The sequence below is a fragment of the Nicotiana tabacum genome, unplaced genomic scaffold (genome assembly GCF_000715075.1).
Source record: "Nicotiana tabacum cultivar K326 unplaced genomic scaffold, ASM71507v2 Un00001, whole genome shotgun sequence".
Classification (NCBI taxonomy): Eukaryota; Viridiplantae; Streptophyta; class Magnoliopsida; order Solanales; family Solanaceae; genus Nicotiana; species Nicotiana tabacum.
Genome location: NW_027438239.1, coordinates 3,225,016 through 3,250,625, shown reverse-complemented (window position 1 = coordinate 3,250,625; position 25,610 = coordinate 3,225,016). Strand labels below are relative to the sequence as shown.

Here is a 25,610-nt window from a genome sequence, read left to right as displayed (position 1 = left end):
ATAAGTTATCCCTTAAACTATGGACCAAATCCCTATTATATACTTTTTACGGACGAAAATCATCTTACACACTCAACCTTTTCAAAGTGTGCCTAAGACACACCACTTTTATGTTTGACCACTTTTTCTCTCAGATTGCATCACACGCCCTAATTAAATCGTGACACGTGTCATAACTCAAGGGGAAAAAAAGAAAATACATAATTTGCATCCCAATCGAAAAGAAATCAGAAAATAAATCCTCCCCCCTCCCCACCCATCTCTTATCTTTCCCACGCCCCACTGTCCCCTCCCATGTCTACCACTTTCCTCTCCGATTAACCGAAAAATTCCATCATAAAACACCTTATTTCTCCCATTCTTTAAGAAAAAACCAAGAATTTCTTTCATTTTATTTTGATTGATATCTGAAATGGATTATTGATTTTGTACCAATTAAGTTATAGTAGAAATGTGCAATGATCATTCCTCTAAAATCTAGCAGCCATGGAAGATAGAATCCACAAAAAAAAAATTCATCAACTCTCTTCTTGTGTCACTGCCATATTCATATAAATGAAGCATCCAACCGTATTAATTTCTTTCTTTTTCAACTTGAAGTAGAATTTAAACTATTTCACCGGCCGGAGTTTCAAGCAAAACTCCATCTCCGACTGACAAAAGACGAAACAAATGTGGGTTTCACTGATAGGTCCATGGCTTTGGAGAAAAATACAGGTGGAGATATTAAATCTAAAGATTATTTTTTTTTTATTCCTACTTGGATCTACTGGAGCGCTTGGATGAGGTTTATCGTGGGAACAAGACCAATGAGAAGGGAGGCTGGGGACAAAGGTTTTAGCATCCTGCATTAACGATTTTTTCTTTTCTTTTTGCATTCTGTGTGTAATGGTAAAAGAAAAAAGGATAAAAAGAAAAAAATTATTTAGACCTTTGGATCAATTTTCTCAAATCTACATGTTCATATAAAATTTCAGATGCTCATTTTTTACCTCTTCACGCGTTCCTTTTGCCTGTAATTTACCTGTTCAAAAGTTGTATGTCTTAGGCACACTCTAAAAAGGTTAAGTGTGTAAGATAATTTTCGTCCGCAAAAAGTGTGTAATGGAATTTGATCCAAAGTTTAGGGGGTAACTTATGTATTTTGCCTACATATAACTCAAACTTTTTTATTTGCTGCATATAGCATGCAACATGCCCTTTTACATACAACCAAGGATAAAGCTAGATTACTTGGCCAAAAGTACATATTATTAGGCTCATCGATGTTTTCGATTAAACAGTTTAACGGATAAGATGTCACAATTTAAATTATAGTAATTAGTTTTCAACATTAATTCATAGAGTTTTTCTGTTGCTCTTTGTGACAGTCCTGGAACTTTTTTGGGGGTCAAAACGACTACTTTTTATTCATTCACAGTCTTTTATTCTAATTTCTTTCCCATGTCTCTCTTGGTACTTAGTGTTTGAACTTCATTATTTTTTTGGGCAAAATACATAGTTTACCCATCCACCTTGCACCTAAATCCCTGTTACACACGGGTTTAATATTACACACCAAACATTTCAAAAGTGTGTCAATGACACACTACTTTTGACCAGCCTAGTTAATACTCAATGTTGTGTATACACGCGCTTATTTAAATTAAAAACAAATGATTCTTTAATTAAAAATGGACAACCCGACCCGGTAGATTAAAAACCACCCCTCGACCAGATTAACAAACATATTTCTATTTTCACCAAAATGTTCTTCAGTCCTAACCTTTGAAGGCGACTCCAACGAGAACACATCTACTTGTTGTTGCTATTATTTACGTCATTTTCAGGTTAATATTCTCATTTTATGTTGTTCAATCATTTTGATTTAGATGTGTGGGTCGAAATAGTTAGGGTTTATTTAGGTATTTCGTCAAGAGTATTTTTAAGGCTTTAAGACATCTTTATGGAGAATCTCTTATCATTGTCTACTGAAACCTGGTGTTTTTGAGCTTGTGTCGTCTTTTTCTTTCTTTATTGCGTTAAATCTTTCTTTATTGTCCGTTTTGATTTCTTTATTCTTTGTTTGCATGTGAAATTGAAACTTGTTGTCTACTTGTTTCAAGGACAATGTCTTTTAAAATTGTTACTTTAAAGTGGAATAACGGGGGTGAGTTAATCATTGGTCCTTTTACTAGATATGTGGGAGGGGAGCAGTCAATCCTTGACTTTAGACGTGGATGTAGATAGGATTTTGTTCTTTTGAGCTTATGGATTACACTAAGGAGATGAGACTAACTAACGTGGTTGAGCTGTATATATGCCCGATGGATAGGATTGACAAACTAGTAAATGTATTGACTGATAAGGACATTTTAGATATTTTGCAATCAGTTAGAGGATGGGGATACACTAAAAATATATGTGACTCATGCTGCACCTTTATCAGTACATGACCCTATTGAAAAAGAGGAAGATGTGAGTAGTAGTAAGGCTTCTGAAAAAAGGCCTAAAGAGGTTGAAAAGGTAGATGATGAAGATTCTGATGACATACATCGGGACTTCAGACAGTTCTGCAGCTTCTGATGGAAATGCTTCTGATGTTGCTGCTTCTGATGCTGCTGGGAATGAAGGAGAAGTAGACATAGACTGAACTTCTGATAGTTCTGATGAAGTTGACTTGAATATTCCTGATGACAATGACCTCCAATCTGATATCCATGAGGAGTTTGGTGAAAGTAGAGAGTAGGTGAAGAGAAGCAGGAGAAAAAGAAGTGAAATGCCTAAAGGGAGGGGTGATATAAACATAGATAAAGTAGGTGTAGACATTGGGTTTGATGAGATGCGTATAGGTAGTAAGCAAAATAGGTATGAAGGTCTAATTGGGACTGATGAGCCATACTTTGGTTCTTCAGATGTTGAAAGCTTTGCTTCACATATGTAAGGTGAAGATGGTGAAGAACATAATAGGAAAATGGAGGAAAAAAAAGAAAAAGAAGAGATTGATCTTTGATCCTACTGCCAAGAAAATTACTTGGGAGTTATTATTGATATTAGAAAATGTTGATGGGTTTAGGGAAGCAGTTACCAAATACGCAATTCAAAAAAGGGTGCAGATTGAGAAGTACATAAATGAGCTATATAAGGTGAGGGTAAAATGCATGGTACCTAAATGTGGATGGCTTCTAGAGCTAGTAAAGACGACAGATCCAATAATTTTAAGGTGAAAAAATATAATCCAGTGCACAAGTGTTATATAACCAACAAGAACAAATTGTGTAATTCAAGATATCTTGCAAAAAGATACGAGCAGAATTATATAACAACCATATATGAAAGTTTGGGAGTTGAGAAAATTGATAAAGCAAGAACTGGACCTCTATGTAGGGAGATAAACTGCCCATAGGGCTAGAGCTAAGATACTGAAAGAAATCATTGATGATGTGCATCAAGAGTTCAAAAGTCTCTATGACTATAGAGAGATGATTTTGCAGACCAATACTGGGAGTACATGTGTGGTGAAAGCAGAAGACCAAGGTGATTGAATGACCAACTTGATATGCTAGACAAGCTTGGGGATGTCATATGTGAGAGCTTACTCCACTACAGAAAAGAAACCTGGTGCAGAGCTTATTTCAATTGTGATAGAAAATGTGATATTATTGACAACAATATGTATGAGACTTTCAATTCCTGGATTCTGGCTGAGAGACACAAGACAATTATCACGATGTTATTGGAAATTAGAATTAAGCTGATGATTAGAATATGTAAGATGAGGGAGTTCTGTGAGACATGGATATGTGATATCTCCTCAATTGCAATGAAGGTTTACCAGAATAATTTAGCAAAGTTTATGAAGTGTACTCCAAGATGGAATGGTGAAACATGCTATGAGATTGAAGATCCTAAGTACAAGTATGTGGTATCCTTAGTGAATATGACATGTAGTTTCAAAGCTTGGCAGTTAAAAGGTATCCCTTGTTGTCATGCAATTGCTAGCATGCATTTCAAGGACATGGAACCTATTTACCACATTGCACATTGGTATCGTAAGTTCACTTACTTGAAGGTTTATTCAACATTTATCCAGCCTGTGCCGTGTAAGATACAACGACCATCTTCAGGACATCCCCTATTGAACCTCCCCTATTAGAAAGATACCTGGCAGACAAAAAAAAGGAAAAAAGAAGAAATTGAACATCCAAAATCTGGGAAGCTTTCAAGGAGAGGTATGGAAATGACTTGTTCCCTCTGTGGTGTGTGTGGTCACAATAAAAAGGGGATGCCCCAGTAAAAAAATTGCTATTGGAAATGCTATACCAACTAGTACACCTTCATCTGCTGTTGGAAGGGGTAGAGGAAGAGGAAGTGGAGGCGGAACTAGTACTACTACAACATCTAGTTCACAATCAGCAAGAGGTAGAGGAGTTTCTGCAAGAGGTAGAGGGGTTGGAAGAGGTAGACGGAGTGGAATTAGGTTGTTTCAAGCAAGCAATGGGTTCACTTATTTTACTATAAGTGAACAAACTAAAGCTATAAGTAATGTATCTTCCTTTTATTGAATGTGTTGTAACTAAATATACTGTACTTTGGCAGAGTGGAGGACAAAATTCAAGGGTCATTAGCACCGGAACTAAGACTAAGAGGTCTACAGCTTCATGGGAGGAATGTGCTTACCAACCAAGAAGTGCCGGCTTGAGGTGGATGGACAAAAAAGCCATAAGCACAAGACAACTTCAAAGAGCTACAACATCACAACATAATCTTAGTCAAGCTAGTTCATCATCTCAACCAACGAAGAAGCAGAAAAAGAAATGAAGACTTTGGTTGTAGTTTAAGCTTTATGTTTTGTTAAGTGTTGTTATGGACAACAAAGTATTATATTTTGTAAATTGTTGCTATGGACAACCAAGTGCAATATTTTGTAAAGTGTTGCTATGGACAACCAGGTGCTATATTTTGTAAAGTGGTATGTTCTGTGGAATGAAGTATATTTAGGTTTTCCTTTTATACTGGTATACTTTGGTTATACAAAAACTGCATTACCCATGTTTGGTTACCAAAGCTAAATAGGAACATAACACAAGAGAAGACCAACAACTTCAATGAGCTAAATAGGAACATAACACAAGAGAAGACCAATAACTTCAATGAGCTAAATAAGAACATAACACAAGGCTTGAATAAATCTCTAATAAAATAGGGAATAACCCTCTTAGACAACAACAACTTCAATCAGCCGAATACATGAACATCCAATACCGGAGAATATCATTACACTATATAGCAGTGCTCGGAACTACCAAATACAATGGCCTTAAGGATGATTAATCCTAAAATCAGAAGAAGAAAAAAAAGGTCTCCTCCAATTCCTTTGTTTTCTGGATACCTGCTTCTTCTTCTTAAGCAGACCCAAAATCACTGGCTTCAAGTGTTCATGAGTCGGGCGATCAAACCATGCGAAATACTTACACCCAGTTTTCTTATCTTTCTCCAAATTCAAAAACCAATTAAAATGAAGCTTATAAAATCTTGAAATAACGATTATAACAATCTAAGCTTACGATTATAATAATCTAAGCTTACCTCGTAATTTTTGTAGCCGTAGAATCGACGACCAGGGTTGTCTGTGCTCCATAAAATTACTAGATCAGCTGCATCTCCACATCGACAAAATGGACCCTAATTCTCCATTCAATATGAACCCCAATACGAGAATTGACAGAAGAATAGTTATTTTACCTTATGAATTGCACTTTAATTTAATAAATATAACGAGCTTGAAAATATTAGATGTGGAAGGTGAAGATAGGGATTGGATTTTTCTGAAAATAGTTGCCAAATAGATTTAAATATAAGGAGAAGAAGAAGAAGTGGGCGTTAGGGTTAAGAAAATAGGCCCCATTCCAATAATTAGCCGTTGTAATTTGTCAGGTGAGGCAGAAATTAACTTTTCATGTGCCGCACTCTTCGTGTTTCACGTGTCCGAAAGGCTGGTCAAAAGTAGTGTGTCATTGACACACTTTTGAAAGGTTTGGTGTGTAACGTTAAACCCGTGGTCAACGGGCGTGTAACAGAGGGATTGGGGTGCAAGGTGGATGGTAAACTATGTATTTTGCCTTTTTTGATTGGTTAAATGTTCACAGTTCAAAGAACCCAATTAGGAGATGTGACCTAAACTTAGGAAAATGATACATATGTAAACATTTAGAATTGACCTACTTCTGGAAATATTGCACCCCTAGCAGAAAGAACATTTCTAAATTGGGAATTTGGGATTAGTTCTAGAGTAATGGGCTTGCTTATGACTCTGACCTAAGGGTGAAGGATCCCGGCCCAACATCACACAAAAATCCAGATACGTCCAAGGAGCCCAAAACGCAACAATGTGTGAGATTATTGTTCCAAATGAACTAAATTGAAAGGGAGATTTGCACAAATAGGACACTTCTGGTGCTATTATTGAATTTTTGACCCCTATTGATTCATGAGCATAACTTTAATTTTAACTGTCAAAATAGGATACTTTTGACCTTAATGGCGGTTTCGTTGGAAAGAAGTTATCCCAAGATTAATTATCCCGAGATTAGTTAATTCGGATTAGTTATTCCACCTTTCTATGGAGATTAAAAAATACTACAATTCCGGAAGACATAATCCCAAGATTAATTATACTGTAATTTTCTCCCAACCAAACATAGAATAAATTCTTCTTAAATTTAATCCCGAGATTAATTATTCTTTATTACTCGTACCAAACGAGCCCTAAGTATTTACCGGACAAGCAAGAGTCGAAAAAGTCAAGAGCATCCATTTTCAATATCGTTATTTGTAATTTGCTGGAATTGAAAGTAGTTGGTTGTTGAGACCATTTCTAAGTTCCTACTAAGACAAAGTACGAAAATAGAATCCCATGAGAATTCTTAGATTAGTCTGTAACATTTAAAGTCAACAGGTAACTGTCGCTGTCAGGATGAAAAATTAGGAAATCATTGTGGACTTTCCAATGGTTTTCATTGCTATTGGTCTTAGGCAGAAAAAGTCGTTGTTTGTGACTTCCTGTGAAGTAAGTGTAAGATGATTTATCTATCTATAAGTGAAGTATACAATCCTAAAAATACCAAGTGTCAATCAATTTTATTCTTTTGATAATTTCTTATGTTTTTGTTCAGTTCAAACAATTCGACAGATAAATGGGGAAAAAGCAAGTAATGGTGCCGGTTAATGAAGTAGACCTCACCGTAGTGAAATATGTGCCGGAAAAATTTGAAGGTTTGCTTTTCATCTTTTTCTTCATTTTCGTCCCTTAAATAGAGTTTCTTGGTTATGATCAAAGTGTCATTTTGCAGCTCCACATTTGACTGGTTTTTGGTTCAAGTTGTTTGTTAAAGTAATGGAGGCACCCTTAATTACCAGTCACCTGAAGCAGAAGAATGGAATGACTGAGGTTTGTTTGTATGCACACTTGTGATTCTATGTATGAAAGGGAGATTTAGATATTAAAATTGATGTTTTTGATTGTCAGATTCTCAAGAAAACCGTGATCCCGGAGGTGCCCATGTTCATTCCCTAGTTCCCTCTTCAAGGTTCAGTATTAAGCTCTTGCTTATCTCTCAATTAGTTTATTCATATTGTATGTTTTAGTTCTAGGGCACAATGGACTAAAAACATCTATATAGGTAATATCAATTAGTTAGGATTAAGTTTTACTCATGCTAGTACATTTGCTTCGGGTCTTGTTAGAGATTTATATATTGGTAGAAAATGGAGATAACTTCCAGTGCTAGTGCTTTCTAATAATATTAGACTGAGACGGGCTCAAAATGGAGTGACATGGACACGGAAGATTTATATAGCTGATCTCAACTTGCTTGCGATTGACACTTAATTCTTGTTGTATGTTGTATGTTGTATGTTTAGTATACATCAATGTTTTCTCTTGGAGTAGGAAGATACCTTTTCCCTTAAATATGTCATTTCATTGAGATGGCACTGCTTAACTATCTTTTTGTGCTGCTTGTTATCTCTCTTCTTTGTTTCTATTAGTTGGTGAATCGTATAAATTTCTTGCCAGCAAAAGTTCATGAGCTAATAGTTATCCTATATATCTGAGGCTAAGCTTTTTACCAGTTAGATTTCACTCCTTGAGCATGACATTATTGCTGATAAACTAATGCTCAGCTGATTTTCTGACATGTAGCTGGAAAGAAGCATAACACTGTGGGCATTCCATGATTTTGTTGAAGTTGGAATTCAGGAATTATTAAGGTGCTTTTCTAATGTTACTGACTTATTTAGTATATATATGAGTTTAGATCCAGAGCCTGGTGTTGTTTGCTTAGAAGAAAAAACGGGTTGAAATGTCTTTCACATTATGATCAATGATGTAGCAGTTGGAATTCTGGTTCAGGAGAATTCGTGACTTTCCATTGATTGTTCCTATTTTGGTCATCTTCAAGAATAATAAAAAGCTCTATTGTGCTAAAGGTTGCAGAGCACTTTATCTCAGCAATAGAGATACTTAATGATAAGCAGCCCTCAGGAGGTGGAGGTGACAAGGCAAGCTGCAGCTTCCACTCAGTTTGTTATTAATTTCTTGATGCGCATAAATTGGCTGTTCTGAGAATCTACGCACATGCCATCAAATAAAATATGAAAATTTATATTAATTTCCTGCAAATAAAGCATATCTTGAATTGCTGTGCCAAGTCTGTAGATCTCGTTACTCTCAAGTGTTTTTCTTTTCATCTGTTTTTGTTTTATTCCGATGTGATCATGGAGGAATACCGTTGTCGATCTTGGATGGGATTTTAATTGCAGTCAAGGATGACATTGATTGCTATTCTCATCCTTCAAAGGGTATGTGTTTAACTTCCCATTTCCTCTGCGAATATCTCGGCCATTTTTAGCTGAAAATATTTCCCTGTAAAAAAGAGCAGGTGGTTCTACATGGTTTATGAGGTTCGCCAGGTAAAGGCAGATGCAGTGGCGTTGGAGATAGCATTCTATGTCATGAGTTACCAAGAAGTGTATTAGAAGGGAGTGTATTATTATCCTAAATCAGGATTTATGCCATGTAACAAAATCTCAAGTAGCACCTCTATTACTTGCATGGAATGCATATGTGCATTTTACTTTCAAGGAAAATAGTGGAGGATAAGAAATTCAACTAAACCTACAATTTTTTAAATTGACTAGAAAAACAGCAGAACATATATTTTCTATGCTTTGTCTTCTGCGACAAAAACTAACAAAGATCATTCCCTTTCAACCTCAGATGCTCCCTTAGCGATTGATTGGAGTATGCATCCTCTCAACTATCCTATTCACTGCATCACGGGACATGACTAACGTGTCATGTAGCAAAATACTGTACACATTTAGACCCTGCCAAGGAAAAACGAAGATGAAGGATTAGCTTTTTTGCAGTCATCTAAAGTGATGAACTCGAATAATTTGTGTAGCTTTCCCTATTTTAACCGACCGTACTGCGGGCACAAAAAGCTACATAATTGAGGATTGTGGCAAAAGCAAATTATGCATAACAATATCAAGAAAGTTATAAAAGTCATTTTAACAAAATCGCATCAGTGCAAGCCCAAAGTTCATTGTGGAAACACAAACTTATATGCACACTGATGATGCCTAATATAATTGGAAACTTACAATTGAAGGCAACACGTTGACATAATGTAAATTTTGAGTAGCCAACTTTAGCTTTTCACTGATTGGGCCACCATCCACCAGCAGAAGCTTCTTGGTATTCTCCAATTGGTTGAAATAGTTCACTATGTTTTTTGTTTTGTGCGAAGAAATCTCTAAATCCTCAAAAACCATAAGCTGCATGCAGTGCAATTGACACAACTAAATCAATGAAGTAATGCAAAAGAAGAAAAGCTTAAATCATATTTTGTGAATGAAAGCAGGAGTTACACATTACACAACACAAATAACCATAATATATGCCCCGCTAGAACAAACCAAAACTAGTTAAATATGGAGGCTGATCAAGATTGATTAAAACTGACCAACTCTTGAAGAGCTCACATGAAATTATTGTTCATTGTTCCAAAAATAGGGAGCTTTAAAATCTGAAACTATAAACTAAAGCAGTCGTCTCTGGGAAAACAAATCTCCCAAATCCTGCTAGAACTTGCTCTAAGGAACAAACATAGTACGTCCTCCAACATAAAAAAAGAATCATAAATTGAAATCATTGAACTCCAACAACAAAAAAAAGAAAGAAATGTGGTTGAAATCGAAATTCTTTTGCATATCTAAATACTTTCTAATATGAAGAGCACAAAGTATGCCACACAAAAGAAGCAAGTATTCGTCTCATTGCCCAATATGATCACAGGAAATGATAACCAAGACTTGCAATCTACATCCAAAGTAAGGTGGCATTTGACTGGAAAGCAATAGATCTGGATTTGGTAGAAAAGATAATGGGTTTGATTTCCAAAGATGTAAATTCGGATTTGACTTTTGAGTTTGATTTCCAGAAAAATATGAATAGATTTGGAAAACAATTTTATCTAAGAAATATCAATGAAGCCTTGCTAACTATCGGGTTGCTTTCACTTCTCAAAATTATTTTGTTGCTTTAATTTTGGTAAATATTACAAACAGATTAAATCCAAGTAAACATTTATTTCTATTAAACATATTCTAGGCAACCTCCACTTCCAACCAAGAGGTTGTGAGTTCGAGTCACCCCAAGAGCAAGGTGGGGAGTTCTTGGAGGCAAGGATGCCGAGGGTCTATTGGAAACAGCCTCTCTACATCATGGTAGGGGTAAGGTCTGCGTACACACTACCCTCCCCAGACCCCACTAGTGGGATTATACTGGGTTGTTGTTGTTGTTGTTGTTGTATATTCTAGAATAACCAAAAGGAAAAAGTTCCAAGAGAGAGGAAGGAAATGAGACAGCAAGTTTTGATCTCACGTTGCTGTTTGGTTTCAAAAATGACAACATCTCAACGACTCCTCATTTACTCTTTGAGTTTCTATTTTATTTTGCTTTCTTTTAGAAGTTCCCAAACAAAAAATAATGTGTGCGTGGAAGGGGATGTGGCTTGCCTTCCTTCAGCTGCACGAGCTGATAGTGCAATCTTCAATCCTAGGCGCCGGACCTTCTTATTCAGTTGGATTGCGTGACTTCGTGGCTTTGGACCGTGCATAGTTGCACCACCTCGAAACTGCATTGATCACGAAAACCCATTATAATTTTTCTGAAGCGATATATCAAGTCATCGTAAATTGTTAAGAATTCAAGAAAATCTGAACAAGAAAAAAGGCAAGATAATGTTACCTGAGCACCACGCAGTGTTCCGTGCCTCGCTCGTCCTGTGCCCTTCTGCCTCCACGGTTTTCTACCAGTCCCACTAACTTCACTAATAGTTTTAGTTGAATGGGTTCCCTGCAGCATTCACCAAGAGAAGGTCTACAACACTATTTGAATCCTCTACTGCCTTGGCAAGTAACTATAATTTGCAAAGCTTGTAGAATCAGGGGAACAAGCATAAAGATAGAAAGCAGGTAGGAGAATAGGAGGCCCTGATGATTTAAATGATCCACAGTAGATCACTTTTCGTCTGCAACATTTTTCTTTAGCAAGGCAATTTTTTCAAGGGCATATGAGTTTCTGTGATTTTCATATGCCTCAAAATGTTTATCCTGATTCTCTTCCCCCATACCCCCCTCCAAAAAATCTATTTGTTTCCCACAGAAGCAATTGACATAAAAGATGAAAAATGATAAATGCTCTTAAGCATGGGAAACAGGGTAAAAAAGGAGTAGCTTGCCAATATCTATGCTCTCTATAATTCAAAATTTGGGATTCAAAAAATTCGTGCACATACCTGCTGTCGTTTTGCTAGCTGCCATCTCACAACACGATGAATAATATCTTTCCTAATTGGGACATCAAAAACATCCCCAGCCAAACACATAAAACCTTTGTCTTCATTAAGAAAGTTCATTACTGGAATGACCAGGTCCTGATGGAGCCCTACCACATACAGTAATCAAAAAGATAGTAACAAAAAGTCAGATGATACAGATTCATCCGCTGAGAGTACGTTTTCAGTATATTATAAGGAGACAGACATAATACCAACTCCATTTTGTACAATCAAGATGTGGCGATCATCCTTACAAAGGGCAACATATGAGTCTAGAAAGTGTTCCCACATAGTAGGCGAAATGTAAAGCAAGCAACAAACAGTTTCAACTATTACTACTGTGAGAAAGCACGAAAGAAAAATATATTATTGATATTCTTAACTATGTTACAACGAGCCTTATTTATTAGTATACACAATATATAATATATTCCTATTACATACGGGACTAGGACTAATACATAACATATTCCTATTACATACGGGACTAGGACTAATTATATACATAATCCCCCTCAAGCTGGTGCATATAAATCATATGTACCAAGCTTGGTACATATGTAACTAATACGAGAACTAGTGAGGGACTCGGTAAAAATGTCTGCAAGTTGATCATTCGACTTCACAAACTTTGTAGCAATATCTATCGAGAGTACCTTTTCTCTGACACTTTGTCAATCTCAACGTATTAAGTTCTCTCATGGAACACTGCATTTTATGCAATATGAATAGCAGCTTGATTATCACACAAGTTTCATCTGGCTAATCTCACCAAATTTTAACCCCTTGAGCAACTGTTTGATCTAAATTAGCTCACATGTTGCAATAGTCATTGCTCGATATTCTGCTTCCACACTAGACCGAGCAACCATATTCTGTTTCTTGCTCTTCAAAGACACCAAATTACCTCCAACTAAGACACAATATCCAGACGTAGAACGTCTATCAGAAGGTGATCTTGCTCAATCAGCATCTGAGTATCCAACGATTTGCTCATGGCCTCATCCTCAAACAATAATTCTTTGCCTAAAGCTGATTTTTTATACCGAAAAATGCGGACAACTACATCCCAATGACTATCACATGGAGAATTCATAAATTGACTCACAACACTCACAGGAAAGGAAATGTCAGGTCTAGTCACTGTGAGGTAATTTAATTTACTAACCAGCCGCCTATATCTTGCGGAATCACTGAACGGATCCCCATGTCCTGGCAGAATGCCTAAGGCATACTTCCGTTGTGAGATCAAAAGACCTGAGCTAGACTGAGCGACTTCAATACCCCACAAAATACTTTAACTTGCACAGACTCTTAGTCTGAAAGTGCGGGAAGAGAGCTTCAACTTAATAATACCATCGGGTCATTGCATATAATAATATTATCGTCAACATAAACGACTAGATAAATACAGAGATTTGAAGCAGAATGCCAATAAAATACAGAGTGATCAGCTTCACTACGAGTCATGCCAAACTCTTGGATAACTATGTTGAACACTTGAACTTACCAAACCAGGTTCGAGGAGACTGCTTTAGACCATAAAGTAACCGGCGCAAGCCACATACAAGGCTATGAGATTAAAAGGATTACCGGGAACATAAAGAACTGAATTCAAAGGTAAAGAAGGAAGTGGACTTGCTTGACCTATTCCAGTTGCCGCGGTTTGAGACATGTTGGCCATTGTGACTGTTGGAAAAGATTGAGAATATGAAATAGTAGTGAACAGAGATTAGTTACCATAAATGTGATCAGATGCACCTGAATCAATGACCCAAGAATCGGAGGATGAAGATTGGGAGGCACAAGTCACACTATTACATGTTTGAACATCGGGAGCTATATCTGAAGATGTCTGTTTGCATGCTTTGTACTGAAGGAACTCAATATAATCTAGAAATCATCCAACTATTCATAGTATTGCATCCCATTTCGCTACAACCAATTTCTCAATAACTAAAACTCGTATGGTTAACCTTAGAATGCCAAAGTAGAACAAGTTAAGACGGATACTCTCCTTTTTTTTCTTAGTTAGATGGAGTTGGAAAGGGAAAGACGGCCTCTGGAAATCAAGTTCTTCACTTGAAATAGTGAAAAATGAAGAAGTACCTGGGAAAACACTGTTCAAAACAGGAAAAGCATTGTTCAAGCCGGAAAAAAATTAATGTTGTTAGAATTTGATGATACTTATATAGGTAGGCCCGGAATTGCAGAGGCAACACACTGACCAAAAGAGGCTTTGCCAAAATCTGTCCAGAAATAGACTCACACCGGTGCGTGGACGTCGGAACTTCGCCGGAAAAATTCAACCGGAGGCTAATATACTTCGTGGTGGTGTTGGTTTTTTGCACAACACTGATGGATAATATTCTTCTTGCGGACAAACCTCTTTTTGTCGGAAAAAGGGCTTCCGATTGACTAATATCTATTTCTGGAGTTGCTGGAATTGATGCACAGGGATAAATTTCTCACGGTTGCTTTGATACCATGTGAGAAAGCATGGAAAAAAAATATATTATTGATATTCTTCACTATGTGATGCAAGATAAAGAAGGCCTAGAATTCAAGATTAGGATTTCTTATTCTCTCTTTTAGTAGGATTTTATTTGTAGTTCTAGTCGAACTTTAGTTGGTATTTCATTCCAACTAGAATTCATTTTCCTATTTTAGTTAGAATAGGTTTTTCTTAACTCTATTCTTATTCTAGTTTAATTATGATTAGTTTTCCTTAACCTCATCAATGTTACTCATTGTAAGGCCTATTTAAAGGGCTCAATATGCTGAAAATAAAGATGAGTGATTAGTTTCTTTGAGCATTAGCTTCAAAAACGTAATTGACTCTTTTGTTTCCTTTTCTTTGCTTATTCAACGCTTCTTGCAATCCTGTAGGATTGAGGAGCTTGTGAGTGAGGTTTTTTTCCATCTTATAGTCTTCTAACGTGAATTTGAAGAACGCTTTCGCTAGTTTTGTGAAAAACTTTAGCGGTGTGCTTTTGTTTTTCTCTCTTCTTTGTGCTTGAGACTAGGACTAGGACTAATTATATATAAGTATACACAATACATAACCTACTCTTATTACATATGGGACTAGGACTAATTTTACATATTCACATAACTATCTAACAACTTCTTCGTTACTTCTAAATCTAAAGGGGAATAATATAGCATACTTTACACCAGCAAAGTGGCGATCAACGAAAAAACAAGCATGATAGCTAACTTTGTTTTCATTAAATTCCTTCAGCTTCTAAGCATGGGAATATGAGGAACTATAATTCCACTAAACAATATTTTATAATTTGTTCTGCCAAATAGCTGACCCCAACATGCTTGGGATTGTGGTGTAGCAGCGTTGTATTAGTGCCAAATACTTAAAAATACATAACACTCATTCTCTAGAAAGCTAATAAGGAAAGCTGGAACTTCCCCAAAAACATAAACATGATTGAAGCCAAAGATACATGTTCTGCCAAATGTGGTATCCAATAACATTCTACTTTGTGCTATTCTTTATAAACTAAGGGGGCTCACGAAAATAATACTAGTAGGTCCTACACAAAATGGTTGGAATAGGATTATTCACTCAATATGGCTACTAAATTAAACACTATTTATAATTACAAGATGATTGATCAAATATAATGCTATTACCATGCCGTTAGACGCTTGCCACTCCTTTAGATTAGGTGGAGCATTTTTTTTCCCAGTGAGCAGAATATACAAAGGAATAGATATTATTATCCTATCCTAAAGCTCTCAAAGCACATAGACCAAGTAACTAGATAAAACAAGTTTTTGCTTCCCATACTTGGAGTTTAGAAGCCAGTACTTCAGAGAATTGAGAAGAAGCTAGAATGTTGGTAGAAAAGTTTTCTCAATAAGCGGAGCAGATTGGCATTTATTAGTAGCACGCTCTCAAGCTTGCCAACATATTATGTTCCAGATGTAGACCATAATATAGTGTCGCAGAAAATCAAGTTTAAAGATTGTGTGATTTTTTATGTTAGTTTTATTTTTATGTTTTGTCACCAATTTAAGCATTTATATCTTTTATAAGTGTTAATTTTAGTTTCCAATATCCACATTTTACATCCTTCTTTAAGAATTTCATATTTGCAGGCATTTTTTTGATAATTTCAGAATTCTTGCAGTTCTATACTCCTTAATTATTGCAAAGGAGGGATTGGACTGCTGGAGGTGGACGCCATAGATGGGAGAAAGCTTCTCTATTAATTTTTCTTTCTAGTTTGTTAAGGATAGAAAGCACAGAGTTTCTACATGTACTAGGGCCACAAGAAGATTTAACTTTTCGTGTTGATAAGAGTTGTTTGGAGTTGTGGAAGAATATGAGCATCGAACCCCAAACCTTAATTCAATTGATAGAGTGGCTCAAGATTAACCCTTAAACAACCAATATTGATGGCCAAGTGTATGCTTTAACACAACATCCTCCCGCATATGTAACCTTGCTCTAGGGTTTACAAGTGGATTTTTGAAGACTTGTTTTCCCCCTTTTTTAAGAAGACGGAAGGATGGACCTAAGGTAGAGAGGGAGCAGCTGACGAATAGGCCAAACCTGAGGATGTTATGTTGGGCAAAGAGAGTGAGTAGGTTCAACAGGTTAAAAGATGAGCTTGGAGCAAAGTTAGGGTTTAATGGGCTGAATTGAAAGAGAGAGAGAAGCCCATAGCAAGCCACAGTCGATAGAATAGTATAGAGAAAGGTTGAGAAAATGAGCTTACTAAAATTTGAATCTAATACCATGTCAAAGAATCTGAATATCCAACCCCAAAATCGTGAGGCAATGGGTTGAGTTGTCCACGACATTATAAACCCTTACACAACCAGTGAGAGACAAGTGTGTGCTCTAACAGGAGTGACAATTTAACAGTTGTGAACTTAAAGAAAGAAAAAGAATCATGTGGCTGTGCTTTATGTGCAGAGAGGTAGTGGCGGAAATGACCATTTTCACATTCATTGCGTAGTTTGTGACAATGTTATGGAACTTGCTGCTAAATCTTTTCAGTGTCCACTGGGAATTCCAAGTTTTGTTTAAGACATTGCTTGGGTGTCGGAAGAAGAGAAGGGGAACAGCATGGAAAGGGACTCCCCAGGGAGTTATGTTGACCATATGGAGGGAACAGAACTGAAAAACTTAACTTTCGAATGGAAGGAAAGATCCTTCTGCAAATGAAGCTGATTTGTTTAACTTTTTGTATGCTAATGTTGAACTCACAATACCAAACATGAATGGATGATTGGACCGCTTTTGTGAAAACAAATTTACTTTAGATAGGTTTCATTTTACCTATTCCGCACATGGTTTTCCCCTATTGTAATACAATTCATTTACTTATCAAAAAGAAAGAATACATTTTTGCTTTCCAATCCAACCATGTTCCATGCTTGTAATATACAATAGTAGCAGTAGTTGTTGTTATATCAAGTTCTATGCATTCAAACACAGCCAACATTTCCAAATAAAGCATTCGGCAAGCAGGTTTAAACTATTAACGGTCAGCATATACAACAATGGATAATAAAATTTCTAGCATAAGTGACAGACCACTAGGCAATTAATGAAAATGTCAAAATCCATACCTATCTCACGCTCTGGAGTTGAGACACATTTCTTAGTTAATAGATATGAAGGAAATGAACCGTCACTGGAATCAGGGGTCATGATGGAAGTTGAATATCTTCGACAAGAGAGGAAGAATGATTCGTCCTGCATCGAGAAATTAGAAACAGGTTTACAATACATACTAAACAGGGCTCCCTTTTTTGATAAGCTATTTACATACTTCATCAACCCAGACTTGGATTCCTGTCTCCTTATAACTCAAGGATATCGTGGTACGAGCCTATAGAACAGATTATGTTCAAGTAAGGTCGTATATACTAAACAGGACTCTCATTGATACTACGAGGTTTTCAGTATTTGGTTCATCTTTACTCATATCGAACTCATATTTTTCCAAGCCCAGTAAGATTAAGTATCACCTCTAAGCTAAGAGAACCTCATACAACATCGGTCAGTAAACTTACAAAGAGGCTATTCTAAAGAATATCAATAACATCTCTTTTGAAATAAGTACGCAACAAGGGAAAAAAAGAACTCATAATGACAAGTATTTACCTTTCTGAAGACAGAAGATTCCACACAAGCCACATCAACACCAAGAATATGACCCTTCCCTGCTTCACAAAATTATTAAAGGAAACATAATATGCATCTTAGGATTTTTAGCATAGTGCAAATCGTACTGCACAAATAGGGATAAAAACAATTTTTGTGTGTGTATTAACTTTTGAATCCTCTTGTAGTGGCAAAGGTAATTCAAAAATTTTTGGCACAGCCGCTGCTAAAAAAGACACAGACAGATCCAACATTAAGACAGCAGATATAGGCACACCACTGCCCTCTGCACTAAATATACATTCTTATAACTGCAAAAAAATAAAAAAGATACAATCGTTATATTAATCATGTGCCCATTGTAAACAAAAATATAGTGGGTGAAGTGTGTCTGCGTGTGTGTGAGTGTGTATTACTCTGCATCCATTAAATCTTGGATCCACCTAAAGCTAGATTTTACAATAAAGATTTGATTTTTCAATAGAATCTTGAAAAAACACAAGAGGATTTGTGAAGAAGTGAAAAAGGAATACCATCAGAAGCAGAAAGTGGAGAACCCAAGCGACCAAGTGAATTTAGAGAACGCAAAAGCCTCCTTGAAATGGACAAAGCCATGCTCTAGATTTAGCACAAAGCAAAACGAATTAATTACACATTAATCAGCGAATATTTAAACTTCAGCAGATAGAGAAAAGAGTAAATGGAGTGATTGAGCTTAGAGTTACAAAGGAAAAATCGATATGAGAAAAAGGAGGCATACAGTGAAATGAACTACAATTTGCAAACTCACAAAAGGCAGCTCCCGGTGCGGCTAAACCCCAACTAATCCTATTTTGAAACATTTTTGTGGAAATAAAATATATATTTGGTTGCTAAAGTTGTATATTTTGTTTGTTAACCTCTTCTATTTTCTTCCCCGAAAAAGTTTTTAGTGTATTTTTCTAACTATAGCAACTAGGTCAGCAAGTCAAAAATGAAATGATTACTCAGCATTGTTTACATTAAACTAATTAATCACATATAACTACAACCCAATAAAATTCCACTAGTGGGGTCTGAAAAGGGTAGTGTGTATGCAGACCTTACCCCTACCCCGAGAGGGTAGAGAGGTTGTTTCCGAAAGACTCTCGGTTCAAGAAGACGAAAAGAGATAATATATCAGTACCATCCACAGAAACCAAAGGAATAATAACAGTATCATAAAAATCAGAAAATAAATGAAAACAATAACCAGCAAATAGACGCGGCACTATAAAACAAAAGAGTGAGAACACAACATTAACCACTAGCAGTCTAAGACAAAAATACTATCAGACTAGCCTCACATAGTTACGACCCTACCCTAAAACCCTAATACTCGACCTCCACAGCTTCCTATCAAGGGTCATATCTTCGGAAATTTGAAGTGTCGTCATGTCCTGCCTGATCACCTCTCCCCAATACTTGTTAGGGCGCCCCCGGCCTCTTCTCGTGCCTTCCAAAGCCAGCCGCTCACACCTCCTCACCGGTGTATTTGGGCTTCTTCCGTGTACAAATGCCCGAACCACCGGCGTTGAGATGAGGATGTTGAGATGGATGTGCGGGCACGCCAGGATGGATAAGATTAGGAATGAAGATATTCGGGAAAAGGTGGGTGTGGCCCCTATGGATGACAAGATGCGGGAAGCGAGGCTTAGATGGTTCGGGCACGTGCGAAGGAGAAGCCCAGATGCCCCGGTCAGGTGTGAGCGGTTGGCCTTGGCGGGTTCAAGAAGAGGGAGAGGGCGACCTAAGAAGTATTTGGGAGAAGTGATCAGGCAGGACATGGCGTGGCTTCAGATTTCCGAGGACATGGCCCTTGATATGAAGGTGTGGAGGTCAAGCATTAGGGTATTAGAATAGGAGGTAGCTGATAAGGTTCATCCGTAGGGGAGGCTGGTCTGATAAGGTTGGGTCCTAGGCTGCTACCGATTATTGTTGTATCCACATTATTCTTTCGTTTTTTTAAGTATCGGGCTTTATTCACTTATTTTTGTTGTTATTTCTCATCTATTTTGTGGTTCTTATGTCGTTGTTATTGCTCATATAGTTCTGTTAATGGTACTAACATTTTGTCTCTCTCTTGTCTCTCTTTGTTTTCTTGAGCCAAGGTCTTTCGGAAACAACCTCTCTACCCTCCGGGGGAGGGGTAAGGTCTGCGTACACTCTACCCCCAGATCCCACTTGTGGGAACTCACTGGGTTATTGTTGTTGATGATGATATCTTTAAAAAAGTACTTGGGGCAGAAAAAATGGGTATCTTCGAGTATATGTCTCCGGAAAGAATATCAATGGGTAGACCGACAAAGATACAACTTGTAAAGCAAGTCGAATTGACCAGAAAAAGAAGCAAATGGGCGTGTGGAAGAAGTTAAAAAGGGAAGTTGAAGAAATTAAGAAAAAAACTGATAATAAGCTAGCGGAGATGGAAAAACGATGGAAAAAAATTCCAAATAATTCTTGCAACTCAAAGTAGACAGCCAAATGATGCAAATCAAATCGTAAGTAACTTATTATACTGCTTACTAATATCTTTTTATATTTTCCTTACAAAACTTTATTATTATTAACAAGTAAAGTTTATTTTTTTCAACAAAAACACTTTGATGTACTATTTTCTTATATATTTTTTAATTGTTATTGCAGCTTGTGGAGTAGTGCATGATGGAAGCATCAAGATTGACGGTCGGGGACACAAATAATTATTAATTCTCTTGTAAAAGCTTATTGTTATTTGAATAAAATAATATTCCACTATTTTGAATGATATTGTTGAACATTTATTAAGTTTTTTTAATATTGCATTTATTAAATAATTATAATTGAAGGTACATTTCATGCCAAAAATAGATTCTTGCCTACATTATATGAATTATTGTGGCTAACAGTATTCGAGGAAAAATTTTCAATTAGTAGCTAAGAAAATTTTTAATCGTAGCAAAACATATATACAATTGCCACATAATATGAATATGGCTATACATTTTTATTTTTATAGCAAATGAAGAAAATCTTTTGCAACAATTTTATGCTTTATGGCAAAAAAGTATGAAATTTTAGCTATGTATTTTTGAATTTGTAGCTAAACATGTATATCCATAATTGCCACGTATCACGAACATGGCTACATATTTTTACTTTTCGTAGCAAATAAAGAAAATATTTTGCTATAGTAAGATATATTTCATGGCTAAAAGTATGGATTTTTAGCTACAATAAGAAAATATTGGATTTTTAGCTATAATAAGAAAATATTTGTGGCAAATACTTTAATTCATTGCACTAAATTTTTTATCCGTAGCTGAATACAAAGTACTATTGCTACGAAACTAAGCTATAGAAATAGCCACAAAATTCAAATTTACGTGGCAAACAAATTAAATCTTATGCTAAAATACAACACTTTGTAGCTACAAAATAAAGATAGCTATAAATTTTATTTGTCGTGGCAAAAGAATAAAATTATTGCTATAATCATCTTTTTCGTGGAAAGAATGTATTATTATCACAGGTAGAACTCAGAAAATTTTCATAGCAATAAGTATTAATCCTATGTCATGGATCATGTAAAGTTTGTAGCTAACTTTTAGTTACGCCACTTCTTGCTACGAATGCTACGGGGGGAAAATTGTGGTTACAGTATTTAGCTATGAAAGTTTTTATATTTAGCTACAATATATTTTATAGCTATATATGCATAATGTTGTAGCGAAAGAAATGAAGATAATGCCAGCGTCACTATAATTTTCGTAAACCTTTTTTTACTCATTAATTTTCATTTGAATTCTAGTGCTATAACTCTTTTTCTCCTCAAATTTCTTTCAACTTCAATTTCTAGTCAGTAAATTGTAAAAGATTTTATTGTTGTTATATGAATGTCAATATATGCGTATTTACTAGTCTAATTATATAAATTTCTTTGAAAGTCATGAGAACCAAAAATAAGAATAGTACATCTTAAAATGGTTGACGTGAATTTAATTCTGATGTCTTAGAATTTTCAAAATAACCCAAATTATTCCATTTGTCACATTTTATGTTCAGTGTTTGACTAGACATGAAGTTTAAGAAATAAATAAAAACTTTTCATACACAAACTACCAAAATTGTCCTACTACCAACAATTAAATGAGAAACAACTAGTGAGAATTCTACATGTGTTTTTTCATATTTCTTTATCCACAAATAAAATGGTGAACTTTCATATTAAGAGGATCGCAATAAATCATGTGAATAAAGGTAAAATGAGAATGAATCCAAATGCATAAAGTGACACTTACTTTTTTGGGACAAACTAAAAGAAAGTGTCAGGTAAAATAGAAAGGATGAAAGTATAAGAAAAGTAGTCTATATTTTACTGAGAAGATGGAGGAGTATAATTATAATTAGTTTTCCACTCCAAAGAGCAACAGAGTTAAGTGCAATTTACTAATTAAAATAACACTTAAGTATTATTTAGCAATGGAATGATATGTCCAAAGCAATGAAGCATATGCCAAAAATTATTCGGTCCCATGATGAAATAGTAGAAATATACTAACCAATAGCATGCATTAGGCTCTTATATTTCATGTTACAAAAATATACATTTCTTCTATACTATAACTTTGACCATTTTCATATTATTTTTGGTAGGCAATGGGGTGATAACGTTTTCCTTGGAATATCCAGAAAAGATGAAAATCACTTGCGGCTCTTTTGGCTTAATAGAGAAGTGAGGGGTCAAGTCACAATTAAATTTTATGCACACCATCCATATTTGGTAAACGTAGTTATCGTATTTTGGAAGCTTGTGTTTGATGATGCGTATCTACTTAAATATAAGACGTTCGAATGGGCACACAACTTGAAGATTTCGTTCAGCATTTATCAAGATTTTCTACCTTTTTAAATATAATGGGATTTGTTTAGTGCACGTATTTTAAACAATTGTTTTTTGTGTTGTGGCCCTCTTGATTTTGGAAAATTAAAAGATTAGAAAATGAAAGGTCTTTGGTTTAGCTGAAACTCTGTCATCCAACTACAACTCTATTTTTTATCACTTAAAAGCCACGTAACTTTACCTTTGCAACTTAAAAGTCATTATGGTTAAAAATCTATAAAACATCCTAAGAAAAAGCTAACATTTTTTTTTGATAATGGTAACATAAAAAAAAGCTAACATTAAAAAATTATAACCAACTTGGACTCATTTCCACCTCAACCCGTGTTGACCCATAATCCAAATGGTTTATTAATATTATCGCAATCAGAAGGAGCAGACTTGAACAATTATTTTATGCTTAAAAAAATCTTCCTTTGTTTTCTATATAATAATCTTAATGCCACCAAGCTCCCTGTCACACCTCCCGCGGGATATGGAGTTTTTCCAATTAAAGTTATATTATTCGAAATGGGATTATTTATTTAATTTAGAGTCGCCACTTGGGATAATTATTATGGTGTCCCAAGTCACCGGTTCATTTTAAAATCTCAAATCGAGGAAAATTGACTAGATTTATGGTACGTGAATACAAAAGACCAGGTAAGGAATTCTGTTAACCTGGGAGAAGGTGTGAGGCACTCACGAGTTCCGTGGTTTTAGCACGGTCGCTTAACAATTAATACCTAGCTTAATTATCTAAATTATTACATGTTTAAAACCTATTGTGCATTTTATCTTCTACCGCTTTTAATTAAACATTTAAGCACTTTTTAGTATTTATGGAATTACTTTGAACAAGTTACGATGTCGTACACTTACTATTTTTGTACACATTGCGAATCGCGCCACGTGAAACACACCCGTGATTTACAACATGTTTATTTTTATTATTATTTAAAGTTATAGTCGAGTCACGTGAAACGCACACTCGAATTGGGATTTACGTATCATGACTATGCCACGGGAACCGTACCCATAGTCACGATGATTTATTTACGTGCTTAAAGCAAACTACAATTATAAACAAAGAGGATGACCTTGAAAGATTATAATTACATTTTAATACCATGTGAACTTTATCTTATTTATGGAAAAGGAGTGACTTTGACCATTGTTATCAAATCACTAGTTATACCTTAAAGTTTCATCCTTTTGACATTGTCAACAAAAAGTTACCCACTAGACTAATAAAATGACATGTATTATCAAGAACGTGTTGGGCTATCATAATAACATGCCCAAATTTTATTTAATTCAACCTCGCGTGGGCGTTACCTAACTAGTTACCAGGTCCAAAATAAATGAGAAACAACACCTAACAACTTAGAATGTTCCCGTAAAGTTTATTACGATGCCTATTCACAGATGAACACGATTATGTAATCACCGTCGATACTAGTTCGTGACTGACAAAATTTTGACTACAAACATGAAATCATCACGCTAAGTAAATGATTAACAACAAACTCTTTTGGGGATAGCAAAGTTATTAACCACATTAGCTTAGCAGCACATGTCTTGCAAACAATCAATCCTTCTTCCAACTTTACAACTATCCCCCTAGACTTGGCTGTTTCTCTACACATCTTCATGTGAATTCGTCATCAAATAATTCCAGATTTAATTACCAAACGAATCAGCAGGTCACAGAAGCATGAAAGTGATTTCAGGGGAGATTAATCACGATTACTTTGGATCACAGATTCATACAACTTGAATAAATAAACTTATGTTCATTAGACAGCGAAGCTTTAACTAATTAACGATTAAGTCATCTTATCAGAACAGAGTAATCACAAGACAAACAAAAGACAAATCAGGAAACTAACAAGCTAACGAATGCATCTGCGATTTCATTATAAGAACAAATTCGAAAGTAAAAGTTTAGTGGATACCTGACTGTGCAATAATTAGCTTGGAAAAACCAAAGAGAGGCTGAATGATGAAAGCTGGAGCTCAGCCAAACAAGCAGCCCACGTATTTAGCAACATACAATAGAATCAAACAGTGATTTGAGTTTAAATCAAATCAACCTCCAGACTCGAAACAAGCTCTACAGCTCCATTAAACTCTGAAATCCCCCAAAAAATGTAAAAAAAATGAATTGAGATTGAAACCAGCTTTGTAACCTTGAATTTCAGATCCGAATACTGTAATTTCCAGCTGTTACTAGAGACTTAGGCGTGTGTGAAAGGGAGGAATGTGTACGAGTGAGAGAGATGAATGTGTGCAGATGTGGGAGCATTTTCCATTGGTGCGGCTACGGTTTTTTTTTTTATTTTAGGGAGGGGGTCTGTTCTCTGACCAGAAGGGGAAAGGGGTCGCTTTTGTTAGAGATGAAGAAGAGACGACGTAGTTTTTATACCAAACACGTCGTTTGGACTAACTTGTAGGCAAATTCCTGGACCGGGGATTGGGTTGGGGCGGAATGTGACAAAGATTGGGCTTAAAACAATGGCCCAGTACTTTTAGCTTAGCAGCCCTTCTCCTTCTTTTCCTTCTTTATTAGACATTTGCACAATTAGCCACTTTAGACTCAAATTTTAATTAAATCCAATTTGTACGGCTAAACTATTTATATATTTTACCTACTGATTTACTAATGATCAAATTAATTAACTAGCCTAAGAATGTATTTTTT

General features: G+C 35.8%; 2 protein-coding genes across 4 annotated transcripts; one reads left to right on the top strand and one right to left on the bottom strand.

Moving 5' to 3' along the window:
- Positions 1–6,921: 6,921 nt before the first annotated feature.
- Positions 6,922–8,588, top strand: LOC107807626 (fatty acid amide hydrolase-like). Of its 3 annotated transcripts, none has more exons than XM_075248584.1 (5): positions 6,922–7,048; positions 7,155–7,254; positions 7,332–7,429; positions 7,508–7,568; positions 8,183–8,359. In XM_075248584.1, the coding sequence occupies exons 2-4, from the start codon at positions 7,176–7,178 to the stop codon at positions 7,553–7,555; spliced, it is 225 nt and encodes a 74-aa protein (XP_075104685.1). In that variant the 5' UTR covers positions 6,922–7,048; positions 7,155–7,175; the 3' UTR covers positions 7,556–7,568; positions 8,183–8,359. The 3 variants fall into 3 exon arrangements, 2 of the variants coding, with proteins under 2 accessions (XP_075104685.1, XP_075104684.1); XR_012707045.1 differs by lacking the exon at positions 6,922–7,048 and adding an exon at positions 8,470–8,588 and having other exon boundaries at positions 7,062–7,254; positions 8,183–8,250; XM_075248583.1 differs by lacking the exon at positions 6,922–7,048 and having other exon boundaries at positions 7,063–7,254; positions 8,183–8,312.
- A 426-nt stretch (positions 8,589–9,014) lies between these two features.
- LOC107807625 (uncharacterized) lies at positions 9,015–25,263 on the bottom strand. Its single transcript, XM_075248585.1, has 9 exons — positions 24,865–25,263; positions 18,561–18,645; positions 18,028–18,086; positions 17,490–17,616; positions 11,847–11,995; positions 11,297–11,404; positions 11,061–11,183; positions 9,649–9,822; positions 9,015–9,369 (listed from the first exon to the last, which is right to left on the bottom strand). The coding sequence occupies exons 2-9, from the start codon at positions 18,640–18,642 to the stop codon at positions 9,268–9,270; spliced, it is 924 nt and encodes a 307-aa protein (XP_075104686.1). The 5' UTR covers positions 18,643–18,645; positions 24,865–25,263; the 3' UTR covers positions 9,015–9,267.
- Positions 25,264–25,610: the final 347 nt, after the last annotated feature.

Bases quoted from the DNA above. Each gene is read 5' to 3' on its own strand.
- LOC107807626 (XM_075248584.1), top strand. From the start codon at position 7,176: ATGGGGAAAAAGCAAGTAATGGTGCCGGTTAATGAAGTAGACCTCACC. The intron at 7,255-7,331 runs GTTTGCTTTTCA...GTCATTTTGCAG, and splicing joins TGTGCCGGAAAAATTTGAAG to CTCCACATTTGACTGGTTTT. The intron at 7,430-7,507 runs GTTTGTTTGTAT...TTTGATTGTCAG, and splicing joins AGAAGAATGGAATGACTGAG to ATTCTCAAGAAAACCGTGAT.
- LOC107807625 (XM_075248585.1), bottom strand. From the start codon at position 18,642: ATGGCTTTGTCCATTTCAAGGAGGCTTTTGCGTTCTCTAAATTCACTT. The intron at 11,996-17,489 runs GTATGGATTTTG...TGTATGTGGTAG, and splicing joins AACTCCAGAGCGTGAGATAG to GGCTCCATCAGGACCTGGTC. The intron at 9,823-11,060 runs GCCACATCCCCT...CACTGCATGCAG, and splicing joins GTGCAGCTGAAGGAAGGCAA to CTTATGGTTTTTGAGGATTT.